General features: G+C 46.3%; 1 protein-coding gene across 2 annotated transcripts in view; it reads right to left on the bottom strand.

Annotated features, from left to right (window-relative positions):
• Positions 1-25,486, bottom strand: part of LOC109883101 (poly(ADP-ribose) glycohydrolase) — a 91,922-nt gene that overhangs the window by 38,648 nt on the left and 27,788 nt on the right. For both annotated transcript variants that reach the window (XM_031804668.1, XM_031804667.1), the window contains 2 exons: positions 15,688-15,780; positions 6,394-6,548 (listed from right to left, as the gene is read on the bottom strand). In XM_031804668.1, the coding sequence (XP_031660528.1) occupies positions 6,394-6,548; positions 15,688-15,780 (248 nt within the window). The remainder of the gene's footprint in view (positions 1-6,393; positions 6,549-15,687; positions 15,781-25,486) is intronic.

Here is a 25,486-nt window from a genome sequence, read left to right as displayed (position 1 = left end):
CAGCCACTATAATCCTCCTGTGTTTCAGTAAAGGGCTGTAGTTACAGCCACTATAATCCTCCTGTGTTTCAGTAAAGGGCTGTAGTTACAGTCCGTCTCCGTGGTCTTTTACTGGGAACGCTTGTCCACCAACACACACCATCGTCAGGGTTTCAGATCATTTCCAAACGCTTTTACAGTTAGCTAGCTAAGCGTCCATCTCAGATCCAAAGTAGAGGACTTCCTGGTTTTCTTTTCATTCAGGAAATCCTTATCCGACTGGCTGAATTAAATATTGAAGGGCTGTAGTTAGAGCCACTATAATCCTCCTGTATTTTAGTAAAAGGGCTGTAGCTACAGATGGCCATCTGAGACAATGTTAATCTCATTTTCCCTTCTCCACTTAGATAATCACACCATATGGGTCCCAAACGGTTCCCTCTGCCCTTTAGGGCCCATAGGGCTCTGGTTAGACGTAGTGCACTATAAAAGGGTATTGGGGGGGGGGGGGGGGGGGGGTGATGCAGACAGAGATGGGGAGTGTGTACAGAGCCGCAGCTCCAGTCTTCTCCGTTCAGGAATTAGAGAGTGAGGCGCTAGTAGTACATTACTTTAATCCTATAAAGTCCCCGGTGGAAGTAAACGCTCCTCTATTAGGGAACCGCACCACCACTGGCAACAACAATTCTGTTATCAGATCTTCTCCAAGGACAGACCTCGGGGGAGGGTTGGGGTTGAAATCGGAACAGACCTCGGGGGAGGGTTGGGGTTGAAATCGGGACAGACCTCGGGGGAGGGTTGGGGTTGAAATCGGGACAGACCTCGGGGTTGGGTTTGAAATCGGGACAGACCTCGGGGTTGGGTTTGAAATCGGGACAGACCTCGGGGTTGGGTTTGAAATCGGGACAGACCTTGGGGAGGTTGGGTTTGAAATCGGAACAGACCTTGGGGAGGTTGGGTTTGAAATTGGAACAGACCTCGGGGTTGGGTTTGAAATTGGGACAGACCTCGGGGGTTGGGTTTGAAATCGGGACGCCTCCAACATTGACTCTGTACCGGTACCCCCTGTATATAGTCTCCACATTGACTCTGTACCGGTACCCCCTGTATATAGCCTCCACATTGACTCTGTACCGGTACCCCCTGTATATAGTCTCCACATTGACTCTGTACCGGTACCCCCTGTATATAGTCTCCAACATTGACTCTGTACCGGTACCCCCTGTATATAGCCTCCACATTAACTCTGTACCGTAATACCCTGTATATAGCCTCCACATTAACTCTGTACCGTAACATCCTGTATATAGCCTCCACATTGACTCTGTACCGTAATACCCTGTATATAGCCTCCACATTGACTCTGTACCGTAACATCCTGTATATAGTCTCCACATTAACTCTGTACCGTAATACCCTGTATATAGCCTCCACATTGACTCTGTACCGTAATACCCTGTATATAGCCTCCACACTGACTCTGTACCGTAACATCCTGTATATAGCCTCCACATTGACTCTGTACCGTAACATCCTGTATATAGCCTCCACATTGACTCTGTACCGTAACATCCTGTATATAGCCTCCACATTGACTCTGTACCGTAACATCCTGTATATAGCCTCCACATTGACTCTGTACCGTAACATCCTGTATATAGCCTCCACATTGACTCTGTACCGTAACATCCTGTATATAGCCTCCACATTGACTCTGTACCGTAACATCCTGTATATAGCCTCCACATTGACTCTGTACCGTAACATCCTGTATATAGCCTCCACATTGACTCTGTACCGTAACATCCTGTATCTAGCCTCCACATTGACTCTGTACCGTAACATCCTGTATATAGCCTGTACATCTGTCAACAGTTACAGTCTCAAGTCTTCTTGGGTATGACGCTACAAGCTTGTCACACCTGTATTTAGGGAGTTTCTCCCATTCTTCTCTGCAGATCCTCTAAAGCTCTGTCAGGTTAGATGGGGAGCGTTGCTGCACAGCTATTTTCAGGTCTCTCCAGAGATGTTCGATTGGGTTCAAGTCCGGGCTCTGGCTGGGCCACTCAAGGACATTCAGAGACTTGTCCCGAAGCCACTCCTGCATTGTCTTGGCTGTGTGCTTAGGGTCGTTGTCCTGTTGGAAGGTGAACCTTCACCCCAGTCTGAGGTCCTGAGCGCTCTGGAGCAGGTTTTCATCAAGAATCTCTCTGTACTTTGCACCGTTCATCTTTCCCTCGAAGTTGTCTCGACTCCCAGTCCCTGCCGCTGAAAAACATCCTCACAGCATGATGCTGCTGCCACCACCATGTTTCACCGTAGGGATGGTACGATGAGCGGTGCCTGGTTTCCTCCAGATGTTTGGCATTCAGGCCAATAACTTCAATCTTAGTTTCATCAGACCAGAGAATCTCGTTTCTCATGGTCTGAGATTCCTTTAGGTGCCTTTTTAGCAAACTCCAAGCGGGCTGTCATGTGCCTTTTTACTGAGGAGTGGCTTCCGTCGACCTCATGGCTTGGTTTATGCACTCTCAACTGTGGGACCTTATATAGACAGGGGTCTGCATACTTTTCAGAATGCAACGTCATGGATTATGATGAGGTTATAATGCTTGTATGAACCCTAATAAACATTTAATATCAATCATTAACTGCACTGCACTGGTCTGCAGAGCAGTGTTCAGGTAACTAATGCTTGCCTCACTGAGTCAAGACTATTGAGGGCGAGTGAACAAGGAAGTAAGAGATATCATGTCTTCACCTTAGACCACCTTAAGGTGACCCTGTAGAATAACCGGACTGTCTGCTACCTCGTGTATAATTTGGCTCATAATCAAAGTGGTGGTACAGTACATGGGCATTTGCCAGACATAGAGGAAGTGATGCAGTCGAGAACACTGTGAGACCGGTTAGTTAGATCAAGATAAAGTCTGAGTGCCAGAGAGTCTGCTGTGAGGACAACGTTCTATCAAATCCCAAAAGGATCCTTTACCGCCACCAAACAGACCAACTGGGCAGCGTTTTGACCCTCAGAATGTTCCAGTTTTGTAGGCTGAGTGCCAACTCATTTTTGTCATTGTCACCTTTTGGTGTATACTACAACAAAAGGTGACAATGAGTTAGCCAGCTAACTTGAATAAACAACCCAAAATAACTAGTGATTTTCTTGTTCATGAAGACCTTATATTTTTGGTTGTTCAGACAATTAGACCGTTTTTTTGTACCCCCTTTTTCTCCCCAATTTCATTGTGTCCAATTGTTAGTAGCTACTATTTTGTCTCATCGCTACAACTCCCGTACGGGCTTGGGAGAGACGAAGGCTGAAAGTCATGCGTCCTCCGATACACAACCCAACCAAGCCGTACTGCTTCTTAACACAGTGCCATCCAACCCGTAAGCCAGCCGCAACCAATGTGTCGAAGGAAACACCGTGCACCTGGCAACCTTGGTTAGCGTGCACTGCGCCTGGCCCGCCACAGGAGTCGCTGGTGCGCGATGAGACAAGGATATCCCTACCGGCCAAACCCTCCCTAACACGGACGTGCGTCGCCCCACGGACCTCCCAGTCGCGGCCGGTTACAACAGAGCCTGGGCGCGAACCCAGACTCTCCGGGGGCACAGCTGGCGCTGCAGTACAGCACCCTTAACCACTGTGCCACCCGGGAGGCCGCTACAGCACTGACCTGACACAGAAAGAATCTTGTGTGTCGAAATACAATAATCTCATAGACTCATAGACAATAACCCTCTCTCATAGACTCATAGACAATAACCCTCTCTCATAGACTCATAGACAATAACCCTCTCTCATAGACTCATAGACAATAACCCTCTCTCATAGACTCAGACAATAACCCTCTCTCATAGACTCATAGACAATAACCCTCTCTCATAGACTCAGACAATAACCCTCTCTCATAGACTCAAATACCCCTCTCTCATAGACTCATAGACAATAACCCTCTCTCATACTCATAGACAATAACCCTCTCTCATAGACTCATAGACAATAACCCTCTCTCATAGACTCATAGACAATAACCCTCTCTCATAGACTCATAGACAATAACCCTCTCTCATAGACTCATAGACAATAACCCTCTCTCATAGACTCATAGACAATAACCCTCTCTCATAGACTCAGACAATAACCCTCTCTCATAGACTCAGACAATAACCCTCTCTCATAGACTCATAGACAATAACCCTCTCTCATAGACTCATAGACAATAACCCTCTCTCATAGACTCATAGACAATAACCCTCTCTCATAGACTCATAGACAATAACCCTCTCTCATAGACTCATAGACAATAACCCTCTCTCATAGACTCATAGACAATAACCCTCTCTCATAGACTCATAGACAATAACCCTCTCTCAGACTCAGACAATAACCCTCTCTCATAGACTCATAGACAATAACTCTCTCTCATAGACTCATAGACAATAACCCTCTCTCATAGACTCATAGACAATAACCCTCTCTCATAGACTCATAGACAATAACCCTCTCTCATAGACTCATAGACAATAACCCTCTCTCATAGACTCTAGCCCTAAAAAACACATTCAATAAACAGCCGTACAATGTTGATACAAGTCAAATTGAATCGAAATGGTCTGCAGTTATGGAAATGTAATCCGGTAATGAAATAAAGATAAGGCGAACAGTGGCTCTTAAAAGATGTGCCCATTTGAATTTATGCTGGACTGTTGTGTGTTCATTTGTGGTAGTTGGATAAAAGGCATGCCAGCGCCGTAATTGAGGGAGCAAGACTGATCCTTATTGAATAATTTCTTATAATGGTAAGGTATTAGTGTTCAATGTGCACCCCAATCAGCAGGTAGCCTAGTGGTTAGAGGCAGGTAGCCTAGTGGTTAGAGACAGGTAGCCTAGTGGTTAGAGGCAGGTAGCCTAGTGGTTAGAGACAGGTAGCCTAGTGGTTAGAGACAGGTAGCCTAGTGGTTAGAGACAGGTAGCCTGGTGGTTAGAGACAGGTAGCCTAGTGGTTAGAGACAGGTAGCCTAGTGGTTAGAGCAGGTAGCCTAGTGGTTAGAGACAGGTAGCCTAGCGGTTCGAGACAGGTAGCCTAGCAGTTAGAGACAGGTAACCTAGCGGTTAGAGACAGGTAGCCTAGCGGTTAGAGACAGGTAGCTTAGCGGTTAGAGACAGGTAGCCTGGCGGTTAGAGACAGGTAGCCTGGCGGTTAGAGACAGGTAGCCTAGTGGTTAGAGACAGGTAGCCTGGTGGTTAGAGACAGGTAGCCTGGTGGTTAGAGACAGGTAGCCTGGTGGTTAGAGACAGGTAGCCTAGTGGTTAGAGACAGGTAGCCTGGTGGTTAGAGACAGGTAGCCTAGTGGTTAGAGACAGGTAGCCTAGTGGTTAGAGACAGGTAGCCTAGTGGTTAGAGACAGGTAGCCTAGTGGTTAGAGACAGGTAGCCTAGTGGTTAGAGACAGGTAGCCTAGTGGTTAGATGCAGGTAGCCTAGTGGTTAGAGACAGGTAGCCTAGTGGTTAGAGCAGGTAGCCTAGTGGTTAGAGACAGGTAGCCTAGCGGTTAGAGACGGGTAGCCTAGCGGTTAGAGACAGGTAGCATAGCGGTTAGAGACAGGTAGCCTAGCGGTTAGAGACAGGTAGCCTAGCGGTTAGAGACAGGTAGCCTAGCGGTTAGAGACAGGTAGCCTGGTGGTTAGAGACAGGTAGCCTAGTGGTTAGAGACAGGTAGCCTAGTGGTTAGAGACAGGTAGCCTAGTGGTTAGAGACAGGTAGCCTAGTGGTTAGAGCAGGTAGCCTGGTGGTTAGAGACAGGTAGCCTAGTGGTTAGAGACAGGTAGCCTAGTGGTTAGAGACAGGTAGTCTAGTGGTTAGAGACAGGTAGCCTAGTGGTTAGAGAGTTGGGCCAGTAACCGAAAGGTTGCTGGATCAAATCTCTGAGCTGACAAGGTAAAAATCTGTCGTTTTGCCCCTGAACAAGGCATTTAACCCAGTGTTCCTAGTCCGTCATTGTAAATAAGAATTTGTTCTTTAACTGACTTGCCAAATTAAATAAAAAATAAATTTAAAAAATGATGAGTGGTTAGACATGGAAGTAGTACACAGTGGCTACAAGGCCTATATTTACAACAACAAAATGTAAGCGTTACTGAAGCTTTCAGACATGAAGAGATCTACTGAACAACTACCTCAGAGAGATTACAGAAGACAAAGTGGTCAGTGAGGAAAGCAAAGTCAGTAGGCTAGTGCCCCCTTATGGAAATGGGACTCGTTTCAGACCTCCTCGTCTATCTGATGTCATATATATATATATATATATATATATATATATATATATATATATATATATATATATATATATATATATATATATATATATATGACAATATGACTACATGAAACATAGTAAGTAGTACCTGTAGAAGTTGATGTCAGGGTAGTTGGAGTATTCTGACTTCCTGGAGTTGCGTCTGGGAAAGGTACAGAAGAAGGCATTGGCCAATAGAGAAGCCACCTGCATCTGAGACAGGGTGATGGAGTGGTTCACCCCTTCCTTCAGCAGAGGGATGGGCTGGGGGAAAAGACAAACGATTTCTTGACTTGCATTTTGAGTCATTTAAACAGACGCTTTGTCCAGAGAGACTTACAGTTGCTTGACTTCTTGGTGGAGTAAACTTGGAGTAAAATAGGAGTATTGGAGTAAAATAGGAGTATTGGAGTAAAATAGGAGTAGTGGAGTAAAATAGGAGTAGTGGAGTAAAATAGAAGTAGTGGAGTAAAATAGGAGTAGTGGAGTAAAATAGGAGTAGTGGTGTAAAATAGGAGTAGTGGCGTAAAATAGGAGTAGTGGAGTAAAATAGGAGTAGTGGCGTAAAATAGTAGTGTAAACGGCCAAAGCGGTGATTGAAGGAGGTCAACATAATGATTTCGGCCATTTAAAGCCCTAGTCTGTGAATCCAAAAACACCAGGGTTGGTGCCTGTTCCTTAAAACATGGCGATTGATTGGTTCATTCATTCCTTAAGGAGCAAGTTAGACTTGGGAAAAGACAAAGGTGCATATGAAATGGCATCCTATGGCTCTGGTCAACAGTAGTGCACTATATAGGGCTCTGGTCAACAGTAGTGCACTATATAGGGCTGTGGTCAACAGTAGTGCACTATATAGGGCTGTGGTCAACAGTAGTGCACTATATAGGTCTGTGGTCAACAGTAGTGCACTATATAGGGCTCTGGTCAACAGTAGTGCACTATATAGGGCTCTGGTCAACAGTAGTGTACTATATAGGGCTCTGGTCAACAGTAGTGTACTATATAGGGCTCTGGTCAACAGTAGTGCACTATATAGGGCACTGCTCAACAGTAGTGCACTATATAGGGCTCTGGTCAACAGTAGTGCACTATATAGGGATGTGGTCAACAGTAGTGCACTATATAGGGCTGTGGTCAACAGTAGTGCACTATATAGGGCTCTGGTCAACAGTAGTGCACTATATAGGGCTCTGGTCAACAGTAGTGCACTATATAGGGCTCTGGTCAACAGTAGTGTACTATATAGGGCTCTGGTCAACAGTAGTGTACTATATAGGGCTATGGTCAACAGTAGTGTACTATATAGGGCTCTGGTCAACAGTAGTGCACTATATAGGATCTGGTCAACAGTAGTGTACTATATAGGGCTCTGGTCAACAGTAGTGCACTATATAGGGCTCTGGTCAACAGTAGTGTACTATATAGGGCTCTGGTCAACAGTAGTGTACTATATAGGGCTCTGGTCAACAGTAGTGTACTATATAGGGCTCTGGTCAACAGTAGTGCACTATATAGGATCTGGTCAACAGTAGTGTACTATATAGGGCTCTGGTCAACAGTAGTGCACTATATAGGGCTCTGGTCAACAGTAGTGTACTATATAGGGCTCTGGTCAACAGTAGTACACTATATAGGGCTCTGGTCAACAGTAATGCACTATATAGGGCAGTGTTTCCCAACTCCAGTCCTCTCAAACAGCACACATTTTATTGTAGCTCCGGACAAACTCAGTTAGTTGACAGGTTGAATCTGGTGTGTTTGTCTGGGGCTACAATAAAATGTGTACTGTTTGGGAGTACTGGAGGAGTGGAGTTGGGAAACACTGATATTTCAAATAGGGTGCCATTTTGGAAGAAGACAAATAGGGAGCCATTTTGGAAGAAGACAAATAGGGAGCCATTTTGGAAGCAGACAAATAGGGAGCCATTTTGGAAGCAGACAAAGCGTTGATTAAGTGAGGTCAAAATAATGAGTTTGGTCATTTAAAAACAAGGCAGCTGAATGATATTAAGTAAATTAACAAAATACTAATTTAGGCCCTTACTCGTGGGGATGTTCCAATCAACCAGTATAGCCTTAAATCACAGTCGAGGGTCATCTATAATCTATTTAACTCAAGTAGGGCTAAATTACTAATCCGGATTGAGGGTTAGCAAATACACAATGTCTTTAACGTAAGTGAAAAAGAGCACAAAATGCATAAAATGTAAGTGAAAAAGAGCACAGTGGAACGAGACGAATGTAGAATAGACGATACACACACTAGACCAGATTTGTCCTAAATCGGCACAAAACCTGCTACAGAGGCACCGTGACGACAGAGAACAATCCTTTTCTCACAAAATGGTGGTTAAGGTCGTTTTTTGGTCCCTTGTTCAAATCAAAAGAATTACAAGTGACTCTTTGCACACCGTCATGACTGCTGACACATTCAATACATAAATCAGAGAGCTAGATCGGCACTAGTTCCCAATTTGGAGTTAGAGAGAGAGAGAGGAGGAATGTAATGGGGACTGAGCCCATTCGGCCTTCCCATTAATCTCTGGTCCAGGCTCCTCCAGCAGCACCTCACAGAAAACCAATAGATTTCAAGAGGCTCAATCTCATCTCAGACTAGCTGACTCTTTATGGCCAAGTTAGCTCTAATCCGGGGGCTCGGGAATCTGTTTGTGCTGTGGAATCTAGTTGTCTTTCTATTTTTGGGGGAGGTTCACTGATGCTCATGTCAGGGAATGGTCCTTAACATTTCAACATGTAGCCTAAGGCTTGTGAGGTATGTACCGTATACTGAGGTATTTGGGTCAATACCGTTGAAACTATTTATTCAAAGTTTATAAATATATTTAAATATTTGTAGCAACTTAAAGTAAATCCCTGCAGTCAAACTTGTACAATACCGTTAGGAGATAAAAGCAGATTGCATTGTTCATTACACCTGTCACATTATTGTTCATTATGAAGCTTACAGGCAAATCCCCAGTCACATGTCACATGGTGTTTGTTTACACACAACGACGAGAGACCAGAGCCTTGTTGTGCAGCATGCGCCAGGTGATCTAGTTACAGTACAGAATTCACAACTAAATGTCTGCCTGCTAACTATTAATTACCTTGTCTTAACATGTGATTCATGCTCTACAGTTATGTTAGGGTTGTGGCGGTCACGAAATTGTGTCAACCCGGTGATTTGCCAAGCAATAACTGTAGGTGTTATGGGTAATTGAATATTAATTAACATTAAAGCATCTCCTGGCTTCCACACTGATGCAGACCTTTGGAACATCTACATTTACAAAAAAAAAGGTCTAATAAAACCCATGTAATATAGAGACAGGATATGCTTAGAATTCTGTGGCCTTATTTTATAGTACGAAGAATATAATTGAACAAAGCTGAATAAAATAGAAAGGGTATTTTCTCCAAAGGATTTGAGGGAGTGCGCACACGGGGCTATTCCGTGTTGAGCGGTTAAAGAAATGGGTGTTCCTATACGCTTAATTTAGAGTTATTAATGTAACTTTTAGTTCTACAAATGTTGGTCTTTATGTTTAGAGGTTTAATACTACAAAAATCTCTGAAACTGGAAACACTTATCTCCCTCACTAGCTTTAAGCACCAGCTGGTCAGAGCAGCTCACAGATTACTGCACCTGTACATAGCCCACCTATAATTTAGCCCAAACTACTACCTCTTCCCCTACTGTATTTATTTATTTAGCTCAATTTAGAGTTATTAATGTAACTTTTAGTTCTACAAATGTTGGTCTTTATGTTTTGATGTTTAATAAGGCAGCATGATGCGACTCTTATGATGATTTGTTGCATGCATGAAAAGGCATGAGCTCTGCATAGTTTTTTTTGTTTTGTTGCGCAGGCTGTACCCACTACATCAGTCACTCAGTCGCAATTTGACAAGCACTTGATAATGCCTAGGATTTCACGGAGGCATCCCCTTTTGCGTGGTCATAACGCACCCTAAATTTTTTTTATATCCATGCCTTTCGTTGTTCAGTGGCCGTTGTGCGCTTCTCCCTGAGTGCTGCGCGCTTCGTCACGTGATCGATCGGGTCTTTCTCACAGGCTACAAGTGAAGACAGAGACACATCGGGGATGCAACTGTGCTTGTCCTTATCCAATTCCGAGGTGCATATTGAAGCTATCGGAAGAACCGTCTACATGTACTTTTCGCCAGCCAACAAGATGAGTAGACCTAACAAACAGCAACAGCACAGAACAAAAGTAGACCTATTCTGTGCGAGAAATAAATATTCCAAACATAGTCTGGGACAGTTGTTGGATGCGATAGATCCCAAATGAATACAACCAATGGCATTCCAAAAAAACCCACAAAAAAAACAACTGTTTATGCAATGTGGCTGACGCAATGGATCAGAACGTTTAGCTTTAAATGTTGATAAACTATTAGACTATTTCTTCACATTATAAGTGCAGCAATGTGCACATGGCAGTAGGCTATAAGCACATGGCAGTAGGCTATACGCACATGGCAGTAGGCTATAAGCACATGGCAGTAGGCTATAAGCACATGGCAGTAGGCTATAAGCACATGGCAGTAGGCTATAAGCACATGGCAGTAGGCTATAAGCACATGGCAGTAGGCTATAAGCACATGGCAGTAGGCTATAAGCACATGGCAGTAGGCTATAAGCACATGGCAGTAGGCTATAAGCACATGGCAGTAGGCTATAAGCACATGGCAGTAGGCTATAAGCACATGGCAGTAGGCTATAAGCACATGGCAGTAGGCTATAAGCACATGGCAGTAGGCTATAAGCACATGGCAGTAGGCTATAAGCACATGGCAGTAGGCTATAAGCACATGGCAGTAGGCTATAAGCACATGGCAGTAGGCTATAAGCACATGGCAGTAGGCTATAAGCACATGGCAGTAGGCTATAAGCACATGGCAGTAGGCTATAAGCACATGGCAGTAGGCTATAAGCACATGGCAGTAGGCTATAAGCACATGGCAGTAGGCTATAAGCACATGGCAGTAGGCTATAAGCACATGGCAGTAGGCTATAAGCACATGGCAGTAGGCTATAAGCACATGGCAGTAGGCTATAAGCACATGGCAGTAGGCTATAAGCACATGGCAGTAGGCTATAAGCACATGGCAGTAGGCTATAAGCACATGGCAGTAGGCTATAAGCACATGGCAGTAGGCTATAAGCACATGGTAGTAGGCTATAAGCACATGGCAGTAGGCTATAAGCACATGGCAGTAGGCTATAAGCACATGGCAGTAGGCTATAAGCACATGGCAGTAGGCTATAAGCACATGGCAGTAGGCTATAAGCACATGGTAGTAGGCTATAAGCACATGGTAGTAGGCTATAAGCACATGGCAGTAGGCTATAAGCACATGGTAGTAGGCTATAAGCACATGGTAGTAGGCTATAAGCACATGGTAGTAGGCTATAAGCACATGGCAGTAGGCTATAAGCACATGGCAGTAGGCTATAAGCACATGGCAGTAGGCTATAAGCACATGGTAGTAGGCTATAAGCACATGGCAGTAGGCTATAAGCACATGGCAGTAGGCTATAAGCACATGGCAGTAGGCTATAAGCACATGGTAGTAGGCTATAAGCACATGGCAGTAGGCTATAAGCACATGGTAGTAGGCTATAAGCACATGGCAGTAGGCTATAAGCACATGGCAGTAGGCTATAAGCACATGGCAGTAGGCTATAAGCACATGGCAGTAGGCTATAAGCACATGGCAGTAGGCTATAAGCACATGGCAGTAGGCTATAAGCACATGGCAGTAGGCTATAAGCACATGGCAGTAGGCTATAAGCACATGGCAGTAGGCTATAAGCACATGGCAGTAGGCTATAAGCACATGGCAGTAGGCTATAAGCACATGGCAGTAGGCTATAAGCACATGGCAGTAGGCTATAAGCACATGGTAGTAGGCTATAAGCACATGGCAGTAGGCTATAAGCACATGGCAGTAGGCTATAAGCACATGGCAGTAGGCTATAAGCACATGGCAGTAGGCTATAAGCACATGGCAGTAGGCTATAAGCACATGGCAGTAGGCTATAAGCACATGGCAGTAGGCTATAAGCACATGGCAGTAGGCTATAAGCACATGGCAGTAGGCTATAAGCACATGGTAGTAGGCTATAAGCACATGGCAGTAGGCTATAAGCACATGGCAGTAGGCTATAAGCACATGGCAGTAGGCTATAAGCACATGGCAGTAGGCTATAAGCACATGGCAGTAGGCTATAAGCACATGGCAGTAGGCTATAGGCACATGGCAGTAGGCTATAAGCACATGGCAGTAGGCTATAAGCACATGGCAGTAGGCTATAAGCACATGGTGGTAGGCTATAAGCACATGGCAGTAGGCTATAAGCACATGGCAGTAGGCTATAAGCACATGGCAGTAGGCTATAAGCACATGGCAGTAGGCTATAAGCACATGGCAGTAGGCTATAAGCACATGGCAGTAGGCTATAAGTGGGAATGTCCCATTAGCGGAACACACCATTATCAAAAGTGACCGCAAATGCAATTATGCAGGTAACAGTTTTATTATAAACGTTTCTTATGGTGATCTTCCCCAAACTCACACGTGGATTACGTGGATTACGTATCTCAGTTAGGCTCTACACCCCTTGTAAAGCAGATTAATGTGCTTATTTTTTAAAGAAGTTATTTGGCCGCTTTACAAAACCTTATTTAAAAAAAAGATTCAGGCCTATGGGCTAGGCTACATGAGGTGTGCGATTTCAAAAAAAAGTTGCAAAAGAAAGGCATTGTTTTTTTATGCTGGGCATCATTCACAAGTGATAATAAATAATTAACAAGTGATAGGCTAATAGTCACCCATCAGACCAATACTGATTTAATCTTGTCTTTACACACACACACACTATAGTGTAGACAGTTGAAGTGGGAAGTTTACACCCACCTTAGCCAAATACGTTTAAACTCAGTTTTTCACAATTCCTGACATTTAATCTTAGTAAAAATTCATTGTCTTAGGTCAGTTAGGATCACCACTTCATTTTAAGAAAGTGAAATGTCAGAATAATAGTAGAGAGAATGATTTATTTCAGCATCACAATCCCAGTGGGTCAGAAGTTTACATACACTCAATTAGTATTTGGTAGCATTGCCTTTAAATTGTTTAACTTGGGTCAAACGTTTCGGGTAGCCTTCCACAAGCTTCCCACAATATGTTGGGTGAATTTTGGCCCATTCCTCCTGACAGAGCTGGTGTAACTGAGTCAGGTTTGTAGGCCTCCTTGCTCACACGGTTTTTCAGTTCTGCCCACAAATTATCTATAGAATTGAGGTCAGGGCATTGTGATGGCCACTCCAAAACCTTAACTTTGTTGCCCTTAAGCCATTTTGCCACAACTTTGGAAGTATGCTTGGGGTCATTGTCCATTTGGAAGACCAATTTGCGACCAATCTTTAACTTCCTGACTGATGTCTTGAGATGTTGCTTCAATATATCCACATCATTTTCTTGCCTCATGATGCCATTTATTTTGTGAAGTGCACCAGTCCCTCCTGCAACAATGCACCCCCACAACATGATGCTGCCACCCCCGTGCTTCACGGTTGGGATGGTGTTCTTCAGCTTGCAAGCCTCCCCCTTTTTCCTCCAAACGGATGGTCATTATGGCCAAACAGTTATATTTCTGTTTAATCAGACCAGAGGACATTTCTCCAAAAGAACAATCTTTGTCCCCATGTGCAGTTGCGGGGGCATGGCTTCTTCCTTGCTGAGCAGCCTTTCAGGTTATGTCGATATGGGACTCGTTTTACTGTGGATATAGATACTTCTGTACCCGTTTCCTCCAGCATCTTCACAAGGTCCTTTGCTGTTGTTCTGGGATTGATTTGCACTTTTCGAACCAAAGTACGTTTATCTCTAGGAGACAGAATGCGTCTCCTTCCTAAGCGGTATGACGGCTGCGTGGTCCCATGGTGTTTATACTTGTGTACTATTGTTTGTACAGATGAACGTGGTACCTTCAGGCGTTTGAAAATTGCTCCCAAGGTTGAACCAGACTTTTCTGAGGTCTTGCCTGATTTATTTTGACTTTCCCATGATGTCAAGCAAAGAGGCACTGAGTTTGAAGGTAGGCCTTGAAATACATCCACAGGTACACCTCCAATTGACTCATATGTAAATTATCAGAAGTTTCTAAAGCCATCACAATTTTATGGAACTTTCCAAGCTGTTTAAAGGCACAGTCAACTTAGTGTATGTAAACATCTGAACCACTGGAATTGTGATACAGTGAATTATAAGTGAAATAATCTGTCTGTAAACAATTGTTGTAAAAATGACTTGTGACATGCAAAGTAGATGTCCTAACTGACTTGCCAAAACTAAGACATTTAACAAGACATTTGTGGAGGTGTTGAAAAACAAGTTAATGACTCCGACTAGTGAATGGAAACTTCCGACTATAATTTGCAAATAAATTCATAAAAAATCCTACAATGTGATTTTCTGGATTTTTGTTTTAGATTCCGTCTCTCACAGTTGAAGTGTACCTATGATTAAAATTACAGACGTCTACATGCTTTGTAAGTAAGGAATACCTGCACAATCGTCAGTGTATCAAATACTTGTTCAGTCTCTCGATGTGCAAAACTGATAGAGACATACCCCAAGCGACTTACAGCTGTAATCGCAGCAAAAGGTGGCGCTACAAAGTATTAACTTAAGGGGGCTGAATAATTTTGCACGCCCAATTTTTCAGTTTTTGAAATGTTAAAAAAGTTTGAAATATCCAATAAATGTCGTTCCACTTCATGATTGTGTCCCACTTGTTGTTGATTCTTAACAAAAAAATACAGTTTTATATCTTTATGTTTGAAGCCTGAAATGTGGCAAAAGGTCGCAAAGTTCAAGGGAGCCGAATACTTTCGCAAGGCACTGTATATATATATATATATATATATATATATATATATATATATATATATATATATATATACACACACACTATACTTGTTTTTTGCATAATTGAAATGTGTGTGTGTGTGTGTGTGTGTGTGTGTATACACTTCCCACTAGGGAGCAATGTGATTATTGACTGATTGGCTGACAGGTTCCGGACGGCCTGCTAATGAATATGTTCCGGCTAGAGATCTGCATTGTCCATCCAGGGTAGTATCCCAAATAGCACACTTATCCCTATATAGTGCACTACTTTTCACTTAAGCCCTTGTCAAAAGTAGTTCACTATTTAGAGAGAAGCATGTTAACCCCACTCACAGGGTGTTTGTATGTATATACCCTTTGCATTCAGCTTAGATACTGTGTTGTATAACACTTACAGCGTGTGATTCAGAGGGAACACAGGACAGAGACACAGACAGACTGTATATGTAGTTACCTTGTTGCACAGCTCAGACACACTCAGTGCTAATTGGACCATTTCAGGCAGCAGAGACCTAAACAGATGATGAACGACTTCAGGCTCCAGATCCTTGGAGAGGAAGAGAAGAAGAGGTTTGTTTATGTTTAGTTGTTTAATAAAAAACAATTAGCCTATTGGGTTTTAAATCATGCATGAATAAACAATAACAAAACCACACAGCCATGCAATCTCCATAGACAAACATTGGCAGTAGAATGGCTTGACTGAAGAGCTCAGTGACTTTCAATGTTGCACAGGTAATTTTGTCAAATTTCTGCCCTGCTAGAGCTGCCCCCGGTCAACTGTAAGTGCTGTTAGTGTGAAGTGGAAACGTCTAGGAGCAACAACGAGCTCACAGAACGGGAACGCCGAGTGCTGAAGCGCGTAGCACGTAAAAATCATGTCTTCGGTCACTACCGAGTTCCAAACTGCCTCTGGAAGCAACGTAATCAGCACATGAACCGTTCATCAGGAGCTTCATGTAATAGGTTTCCATGGCCGAGCAGCAGCACACAAGCCTAAGATCACCATTATGTGCAAATGCCAAGCTTCATCTGGAGTGGTGTAAACCTCGCCGCCATTGGACTCTAGAGCAGTGGAAACACATTCTCTGGAGTGACGAATCACACTTCACCATCTGGTAGTCCAACAGACGAATCTGGGTTTGGCCGATGGCAGGAGAAGACTACCTGCCCCAATGCATAGTGCCAACTGTAAAGTTTGGTGGAAGAGGACTAATGGTCTAGGGCTGTTTTTCATGGTTCGGGCTAGGCCCCTTAGGTCCAGTGAAGGGAAATCTTAACGCTACAGCATACTATGACATTCTAGACAATTCTGTGCTTACAACTTTACTTTTATTTTTTTAATTCGGGGAAGGCCCTTTCCAGTTTCATCAAGACAATCCCCCCATGCACAACGTGAGGTCCATACAGGAATCGTTTTTTCGAAATCAGTGTGGAAAGCAAAAGGGGGATACCTAGTCAGTTGTACAACTGAATGCATTCAACGGAAATTCGTCTTGCGCATTTAACTCAACCTCTCTGAATCAGAGGTGTGGGGGGGCGTGTGTGTGGGGGGGCTGCCTTAACCGCTATGGAAGAACTTGACTGGCCTGCACAGAGCCCTGACCTCAACCCCATCAAACACCTTTGGGATGAATTGGAACGCCGACTGCGAGCCAGGCCTAATCGCCCCGACCTCACTAGTGCTCGTGGCTGAACGGAAGAAAGTCCCCGCAGCAACGAGCAACGGAGGATGTTATAGCAGCAATGTTCCAACATCTAGTGGAAAGCCTTCCCAGAAGAGTGGAGGCTGTTATAGCAGCAATGTTCCAACATCTAGTGGAAAGCCTTCCCAGAAGAGTGGAGGCTGTTATAGCAGCGATGTTCCAACATCTAGTGGAAAGCCTTCCCAGAAGAGTGGAGGCTGTTATAGCAGCAATGTTCCAACATCTAGTGGAAAGCCTTCCCAGAAGAGTGGAGGCTGTTATAGCAGCAATGTTCCAACATCTAGTGGAAAGCCTTCCCAGAAGAGTGGAGGCTGTTATAGCAGCGATGTTCCAACATCTAGTGGAAGCCTTTCCCAGAAGAGTGGAGGCTGTTATAGCAGCAATGTTCCAACATCTAGTGGAAAGCCTTCCCAGAAGAGTGGAGGCTGTTATAGCAGCAATGTTCCAACATCTAGTGGAAAGCCTTCCCAGAAGAGTGGAGGCTGTTATAGCAGCAATGTTCCAACATCTAATGGAAAGCCTTTCCCAGAAGAGTGGAGGCTGTTATAGCAGCAACGTTCCATCATCTAGTGGAAAGCCTTCCCAGAAGAGTGGAGGCTGTTATAGCAGCAATGTTCCAACATCTAGTGGAAAGCCTTCCCAGAAGAGTGGAGGCTGTTATAGCAGCAATGTTCCTACATCTAGTGGAAAGCCTTCCCAGAAGAGTGGAGGCTGTTATAGCAGCAATGTTCCAACATCTAGTGGAAAGCCTTCCCAGAAGAGTGGAGGCTGTTATAGCAGCAATGTTCCAACGTCTAGTGGAAAGCCTTTCCCAGAAGAGTGGAGGCTGTTATAGCAGCAATGTTCCAACATCTAGTGGAAAGCCTTTCCCAGAAGAGTGGAGGCTGTTATAGCAGCAATGTCCCAACATCTAGTGGAAAGCCTTCCCAGAAGAGTGGAGGCTGTTATAGCAGCAATGTCCCAACATCTAGTGGAAAGCCTTCCCAGAAGAGTGGAGGCTGTTATAGCAGCAATGTCCCAACATCTAGTGGAAAGCCTTCCCAGAAGAGTGGAGGCTGTTATAGCAGCAATGTCCCAACATCTAGTGGAAAGCCTTCCCAGAAGAGTGGAGGCTGTTATAGCAGCAATGTCCCAACATCTAGTGGAAAGCCTTCCCAGAAGAGTGGAGGCTGTTATAGCAGCAATGTTCCAACATCTAGTGGAAAGCCTTCCCAGAAGAGTGGAGGCTGTTATAGCAGCGATGTTCCAACATCTAGTGGAAAGCCTTCCCAGAAGAGTGGAGGCTGTTATAGCAGCGATGTTCCAACATCTAGTGGAAAGCCTTCCCAGAAAAGTGGAGGCTGTTATAGCAGCAAAAAGAGGGGGGGGACCAACTCCATATTTAATACCCATGACTTGGGAATGAGATGTTCGGCATCATTTTGTAACTAGAGGTCAGTCTCATCTCGCTGTGGCATTGACACCATCTTCATTTTAAAGTTGCATGCGCCAATGCTCTACCAACTGAGCTACAAAAGGAACCCCCATGTGGGTAATGGATAAGTGCACATTTTAGGGAAAATATTTGAGATGCATAGCCTGCAAGAGGGGGGGAAGCTCAAACCTTCCAAGAAGCCAAACATTGACATCTATCTGGCCCAAAAAAACAGTCTAATGTGCTACACTGTAATGTATTGTACCCTGCCGTCTTCCACCAAAATAAAGATATTTTTTGACATTAATACAATTCATTAAATAAATAAAAAGTAATTAAATCAATCAAGTTTCATATTCAAACCATCAATATTGAACATTTACAGAGAAAAATAGAGAATTATATATTTGTAAAAATTCAAATTAAATATTTTGAAAATCAGGTTAACATCATGGTTTTACTATTTTATCAATTTAGTGTGAAAATTTAAAATTCTGAAATGAAATCAACAACATGATCGCTACACTGTGCAAGGTTCTCTTTCTATTGAACCGGGTTCCCTATGTTTCCGTTGCGACAAATTTAGTGGGGTTGTAAATGAATTAAGGATAATAGGTCAAATATGCAATAGAAAGTATGTGAGTAATATATATATATATATATATGTCTACCTGGAACACATGTGCTGAAAGTCTGGGGGAAAAATAGGATATAAATGCGAATGGTAAAAATGTAATAAAAATTACACCCCCTTCTGTAGAATGACCCATATAGGCCTAAGTGCTGTTATTCCAACATTGAAGATATTTACAACTATGTATTTATTTACAGCCGTATCGGCTGACAGATGTCAGTGTGATCAATCACTGAGCAATTTCATCAAGGTTTTAGGGAGGGAGCATCGGGGGGGGGCTGATTAAACGTGGCTTCTTCCTCGAACAGATGATCATGAACCGTGAGTGTGTGTGTGTGAGTGAGTGTGTGCCTGCCTGCGCTTCTATCAGTGTGTGTGTGTGTGTGTGTGTGTGTGTGCGTCTCATGTGTGAAGGACAGGAAGTGTGTTCACTCCCTGGACAGAGTAGAGACAGGGAGACTTGACTGCCGATTTAGCATTGGGCCACAGGAGAGGCATTTATATTGTAGGAAACAGGGCCTGACTAAACGCTGTCATAAGTAATAACCTGGGTGAAATCATAACGGATCCCCCTGGGTATAATGAATGAAGCAGGGCCTGATGGGTAGGGATGGAAGAGATGGGATTTAGCTGAGCTAGCATTGCCCCGGGTTACCTCTAAATCACAGGGAGACAGACGATCAAATCAACTGAACTAACACTGGCTGTTTTGACTTGAAACAGGTCTATACATCACATCAAACTGAAAGTCATCAAGTAAGAGGAGAGGGGGATGCCGAGGAGAGGAGAGGGGGCTGCCGAGGAGAGGGGGCTGCCGAGGAGAGGGAGGAGAGGGGGCTGCCGAGGAGAGGAGAGGGGGCTGCCGAGGAGAGGAGAGGGGGCTGCCGAGGAGAGGGGGATGCCAGAGACGGGAGAGGGGGCTGCCGAGGAGAGGAGAGGGGGCTGCCGAGGAGAGGAGAGGGGGCTGCCGAGGAGAGGAGGCTGCCGAAGAGAGGAGAGGGGGCTGCCGAGGAGAGGAGAGGGGGCTGCCGAGGAGAGGGGGCTGCCAGAGACGGGAGAGGAGAGGGGGCTGCCGAGGAGAGGGGGCTGCCAGAGACGGGAGAGGGGGCTGCCGAGGAGAGGAGAGGGGGCTGCCAGAGACGGGAGAGGGGGCTGCCGAGGAGAGGAGAGGGGGCTGCCAGAGACGGGAGAGGGGGCTGCCGAGGAGAGGAGAGGGGGCTGCCAGAGACGGGAGAGGGGGCTGCCGAGGAGAGGAGAGGGGGCTGCCAGAGACGGGAGAGGGGGCTGCCGAGGAGAGGAGAGGGGGCTGCCGAGGAGAGGGGGCTGCCGAGGAGAGGAGAGGGGGCTGCCAGAGACCGGAGAGGGGGCTGCCGAGGAGAGGAGAGGGGGCTGCCGAGGAGAGGAGAGGGGGCTGCCGAGGAGAGGAGAGGGGGCTGCCAGAGACCGGAGAGGGGGCTTCCGAGGAGAGGAGAGGGGGCTGCCGAGGAGAGGAGGCTGCCGAGGAGAGGAGAGGGGGCTGCCGAGGAGAGGAGAGGGGGCTGCCGAGGAGAGGGGGCTGCCAGAGACAGGAGGCTGCCGAGGAGAGGAGAGGGGGCTGCCGAGGAGAGGAGAGGGGGCTGCCGAGGAGAGGAGAGGGGGCTGCCAGAGACCGGAGAGGGGGCTGCCAGAGACGGGAGAGGGGGCTGCCGAGGAGAGGAGAGGGGCTGCCGAGAAGAGGAGGCTGCCGAGAAGAGGAGAGGGGGCTGCCGAGAAGAGGAGAGGGGGCTGCCGAGGAGAGGAGAGGGGGCTGCCGAGGAGAGGGGGCTGCCAGAGACCGGAGAGGGGGCTGCCGAGGAGAGGGGGCTGCCGAGGAGAGGAGAGGGGGCTGCCAGAGACCGGAGAGGGGGCTTCCGAGGAGAGGAGAGGGGGCTGCCGAGGAGAGGAGGCTGCCGAGGAGAGGAGGCTGCCGAGGAGAGGAGAGGGGGCTGCCGAGGAGAGGAGAGGGGGCTGCCGAGGAGAGGAGAGGGGGCTGCCGAGGAGAGGGGGCTGCCAGAGACAGGAGGCTGCCGAGGAGAGGAGAGGGGGCTGCCGAGGAGAGGAGAGGGGGCTGCCGAGGAGAGGGGGGCTGCCAGAGACCGGAGAGGGGGCTGCCAGAGACGGGAGAGGGGGCTGCCGAGGAGAGGAGAGGGGCTGCCAGAGACCGGAGAGGGGGCTGCCGAGAAGAGGAGGCTGCCGAGAAGAGGAGAGGGGGCTGCCGAGGAGAGGAGAGGGGGCTGCCGAGGAGAGGGGGCTGCCGAGGAGAGGAGAGGGGGCTGCTGAGGAGAGGGGGCTGCCGAGGAGAGGAGAGGGGGCTGCCGAGGAGAGGGGGCTGCCAGAGACCGGAGAGGGGGCTGCCAGAGACCGGAGAGGGGGCTGCCAGAGACAGGAGAGGGGGCTGCCGAAAAGAGGAGAGGGGGCTGCCGAGGAGAGGGGGCTGCCGAGGAGAGGGGGATGCCGAGGAGAGGGGGCTGCCGAGGAGAGGGGGCTGCCGAGGAGAGGGGGCTGCCGAGGAGAGGGGGCTGCCGAGGAGAGGGGGCTGCCAGAGACCGGAGAGGGGGCTGCCAGAGACCGGAGAGGGGGCTGCCGAAAAGAGGAGAGGGGGCTGCCGAGGAGAGGGGGCTGCTGAAGAGAGGAGAGGGGGCTGCCAGAGACCGGAGAGGGGGCTGCCAGAGACCGGAGAGGGGGCTGCCGAGGAGAGGAGAGGGGGCTGCCGAGGAGAGGAGAGGGGGCTGCTGAAGAGAGGAGAGGGGGCTGCTAGAGACCGGAGAGGGGGCTGCCAGAGACCGGAGAGGGGGCTTCCGAAGAGAGGAGAGGGGCTGCCAGAGACCGGAGAGGGGGCTGCCGAGGAGAGGGGGCTGCTGAGGAGAGGGGGCTGCTGAAGAGAGGAGAGGGGGCTGCCAGAGACCGGAGAGGGGGCTGCCAGAGACCGGAGAGGGGGCTGCCAGAGACCGGAGAGGGGGCTGCCAGAGACCGGAGAGGGGGCTGCCAGAGACCGGAGAGGGGGCTGCCGAGGAGAGGAGGCTGCCAGAGACCGGAGAGGGGGCTGCCGAGAAGAGGAGAGGGGGCTGCCAAGGGGAGGGGGCTGCCAAGGGGAGGAGAGTGGGCTGCCAGAGACCGGACTGCCGAGGAGAGGGGGCTGCCAAGGAGAGGGGGCTGCCAAGGAGAGGAGAGGGGGCTGGAGAGGAGAGGGGGTTGCCAAGGAGAGACTGCTGAAGATGGAGCCAGATTCCGATTTACCACTACCTCCTCTCCCCTCTATATTTACAATCTCCTCTCTATATTTACCACCTCCTCTCTATATTTACCACTACCTCCACTCCCCTCTCTATATTTACCACTACCCCCTCTCTATATTTACCACTACCCCCTCTCTATATTTACCACTACCCCCTCTACCCTCTCTATATTTACCACTACCCCCCTCTCTATATTTACCACTACCCCCTCTCCCCTCTCTATATTTACCACTACCTCCTCTCCCCTCTCTATATTTACCACTACCACCTCTCTATATTTACCACTCCCTCCTCTCTATATTCACCACTACCTCCTCTCTATATTCACCACTACAGTGCCTTGCGAAAGTATTCGGCCCCCTTGAACTTTGCGACCTTTTGCCACATTTCAGGCTTCAAACATAAAGATATAAAACTGTATTTTTTTGTTAAGAATCAACAACAAGTGGGACACAATCATGAAGTGGAACGACATTTATTGGATATTTCAAACCTTTTTAACAAATCAAAAACTGAAAAATTGGGCGTGCAAAATTATTCAGCCCCTTTACTTTCAGTGCAGCAAACTCTCTCCAGAAGTTCAGTGAGGATCTCTGAATGATCCAATGTTGACCTAAATGAATAATGATGATAAATACAATCCACCTGTGTGTAATCAAGTCTCCGTATAAATGCACCTGCACTGTGATAGTCTCAGAGGTCCGTTAAAAGCGCAGAGAGCATCATGAAGAACAAGGAACACACCAGGCAGGTCCGAGATACTGTTGTGAAGAAGTTTAAAGCCGGATTTGGATACAAAAAGATTTCCCAAGCTTTAAACATCCCAAGGAGCACTGTGCAAGCGATAATATTGAAATGGAAGGAGTATCAGACCACTGCAAATCTACCAAGACCTGGCCGTCCCTCTAAACTTTCAGCTCATACAAGGAGAAGACTGATCAGAGATGCAGCCAAGAGGCCCATGATCACTCTGGATGAACTGCAGAGATCTACAGCTGAGGTGGGAGACTCTGTCCATAGGACAACAATCAGTCGTATATTGCACAAATCTGGCCTTTATGGAAGAGTGGCAAGAAGAAATCCATTTCTTAAAGATATCCATAAAAAGTGTTGTTTAAAGTTTGCCACAAGCCACCTGGGAGACACACCAAACATGTGGAAGAAGGTGCTCTGGTCAGATGAAACCAAAATTGAACTTTTTGGCAACAATGCAAAACGCTATGTTTGGCGTAAAAGCAACACAGCTCATCACCCTGAACACACCATCCCCACTGTCAAACATGGTGGTGGCAGCATCATGGTTTGGGCCTGCTTTTCTTCAGCAGGGACAGGGAAGATGGTTAAAATTGATGGGAAGATGGATGGAGCCAAATACAGGACCATTCTGGAAGAAAACCTGATGGAGTCTGCAAAAGACCTGAGACTGGGACGGAGATTTGTCTTCCAACAAGACAATGATCCAAAACATAAAGCAAAATCTACAATGGAATGGTTCAAAAATAAACATATCCAGTTGTTAGAATGGCCAAGTCAAAGTCCAGACCTGAATCCAATCGAGAATCTGTGGAAAGAACTGAAAACTGCTGTTCACAAATGCTCTCCATCCAACCTCACTGAGCTCGAGCTGTTTTGCAAGGAGGAATGGGAAAAAATGTCAGTCTCTCGATGTGCAAAACTGATAGAGACATACCCCAAGCGACTTACAGCTGTAATCACAGCAAAAGGTGGCGCTACAAAGTATTAACATAAGGGGGCTGAATAATTTTGCACGCCCAATTTTTCAGTTTTTGATTTGTTAAAAAAGTTTGAAATATCCAATAAATGTCGTTCCACTTCATGATTGTGTCCCACTTGTTGTTGATTCTTCACAAAAAAATACAGTTTTATATCTTTATGTTTGAAGCCTGAAATGTGGCAAAAGGTCGCAAAGTTCAAGGGGGCCGAATACTTTCGCAAGGCACTGTACCTCCTCTCTATATTTACCAGTACCTCTCCACTCCTCTCTATATTTACCACTACCTCCTCTCTATATTTACCACTACCTCCTCTCTATATTTACCACTACCCCCTCTCTATATTTACCACTACCCCCTCTCTATATTTACCACTACCCCCTCTCTATATTTACCACTACCCCCTCTCTATATTTACCACTACCCCCTCTCTATATTTACCACTACCCCCTCTCTATATTTACCACTACCTCCTCTCTCCATTTACCACTACCTCCTCTCTATATTTCCCACTACCTCCTCTCTATATTTCCCACTACCTCCTCTCAATATTTACCACTACCTCCTATATAATTACCACTACCTCGTCTCCACTCCTCTCTATATTTACCACTAACTCCTCTCCACTCCTCTCTATATTTACCACTACCGCCTCTCTCCTCCTCTCTATATTCACCACTACCTCCTCTCTATATTTACCAGTACCTCTCCACTCCTCTCTATATTTACCACTACCCCCTCTCTATATTTACCACTACCCCCTCTCTATATTTACCACTACCCCCTCTCTATATTTACCACTACCTCCTCTCTATATTTCCCACTACCTCCTCTCAATATTTACCACTACCTCCTATATAATTACCACTACCTCCTCTCCACTCCTCTCTATATTTACCACTACCTCCTCTCCACTCTATATTTACAACTACCGCCTCTCTCCTCCCCTCTATATTTACCACTACCTCCCCTCTATATTTACCACTACCTCCCCTCTATATTTACCACTACCGCCTCTCTCCTCCGCTCTATATTTACCACTACCTCTTCTCCCTCTCTATCCCTCCCCCACCTATGCTGTACATCAAGTTATTAGCTTGTCAGTTGTCCCAAAAAAACATAGTGTCCCAAAAATACATAGTGTGTGTGTGTGTGTGTGGGAGGGAATCATATTCTAGAATCTGGCACCACATATTTCTGTTTTTGACTTCATAAAAACAAGCGTCTCCTGATACAAGCGCACGTCGCTTAAATTTTATTGTGAGGAAAAATATGGCCACTACATATGCAAAAGTGTGTGGACACCCCTTCAAATTTGTGTATTCGGCTATATCAACCAAACCCGTTGCTGACAGGTGTATACAAATCGAGTACACAGCCATGTAATCTCCATAGACAAACATTGGCAGTAAAATGGCCTTACTGAAGAGCTCAGTGACTTCCAACGCAACACCTTCATTGGATGCCACCTTTCCAACAAGTCAGTTCGTCAAATTTCTGCCTTGCCAGAGC

This window comes from Oncorhynchus kisutch, linkage group LG25 (assembly GCF_002021735.2).
Source record: "Oncorhynchus kisutch isolate 150728-3 linkage group LG25, Okis_V2, whole genome shotgun sequence".
Classification (NCBI taxonomy): domain Eukaryota; kingdom Metazoa; phylum Chordata; class Actinopteri; order Salmoniformes; family Salmonidae; genus Oncorhynchus; species Oncorhynchus kisutch.
Note: the sequence above shows the minus strand (reverse complement) of the source record. Positions and strands in the feature narration are given on the sequence as shown.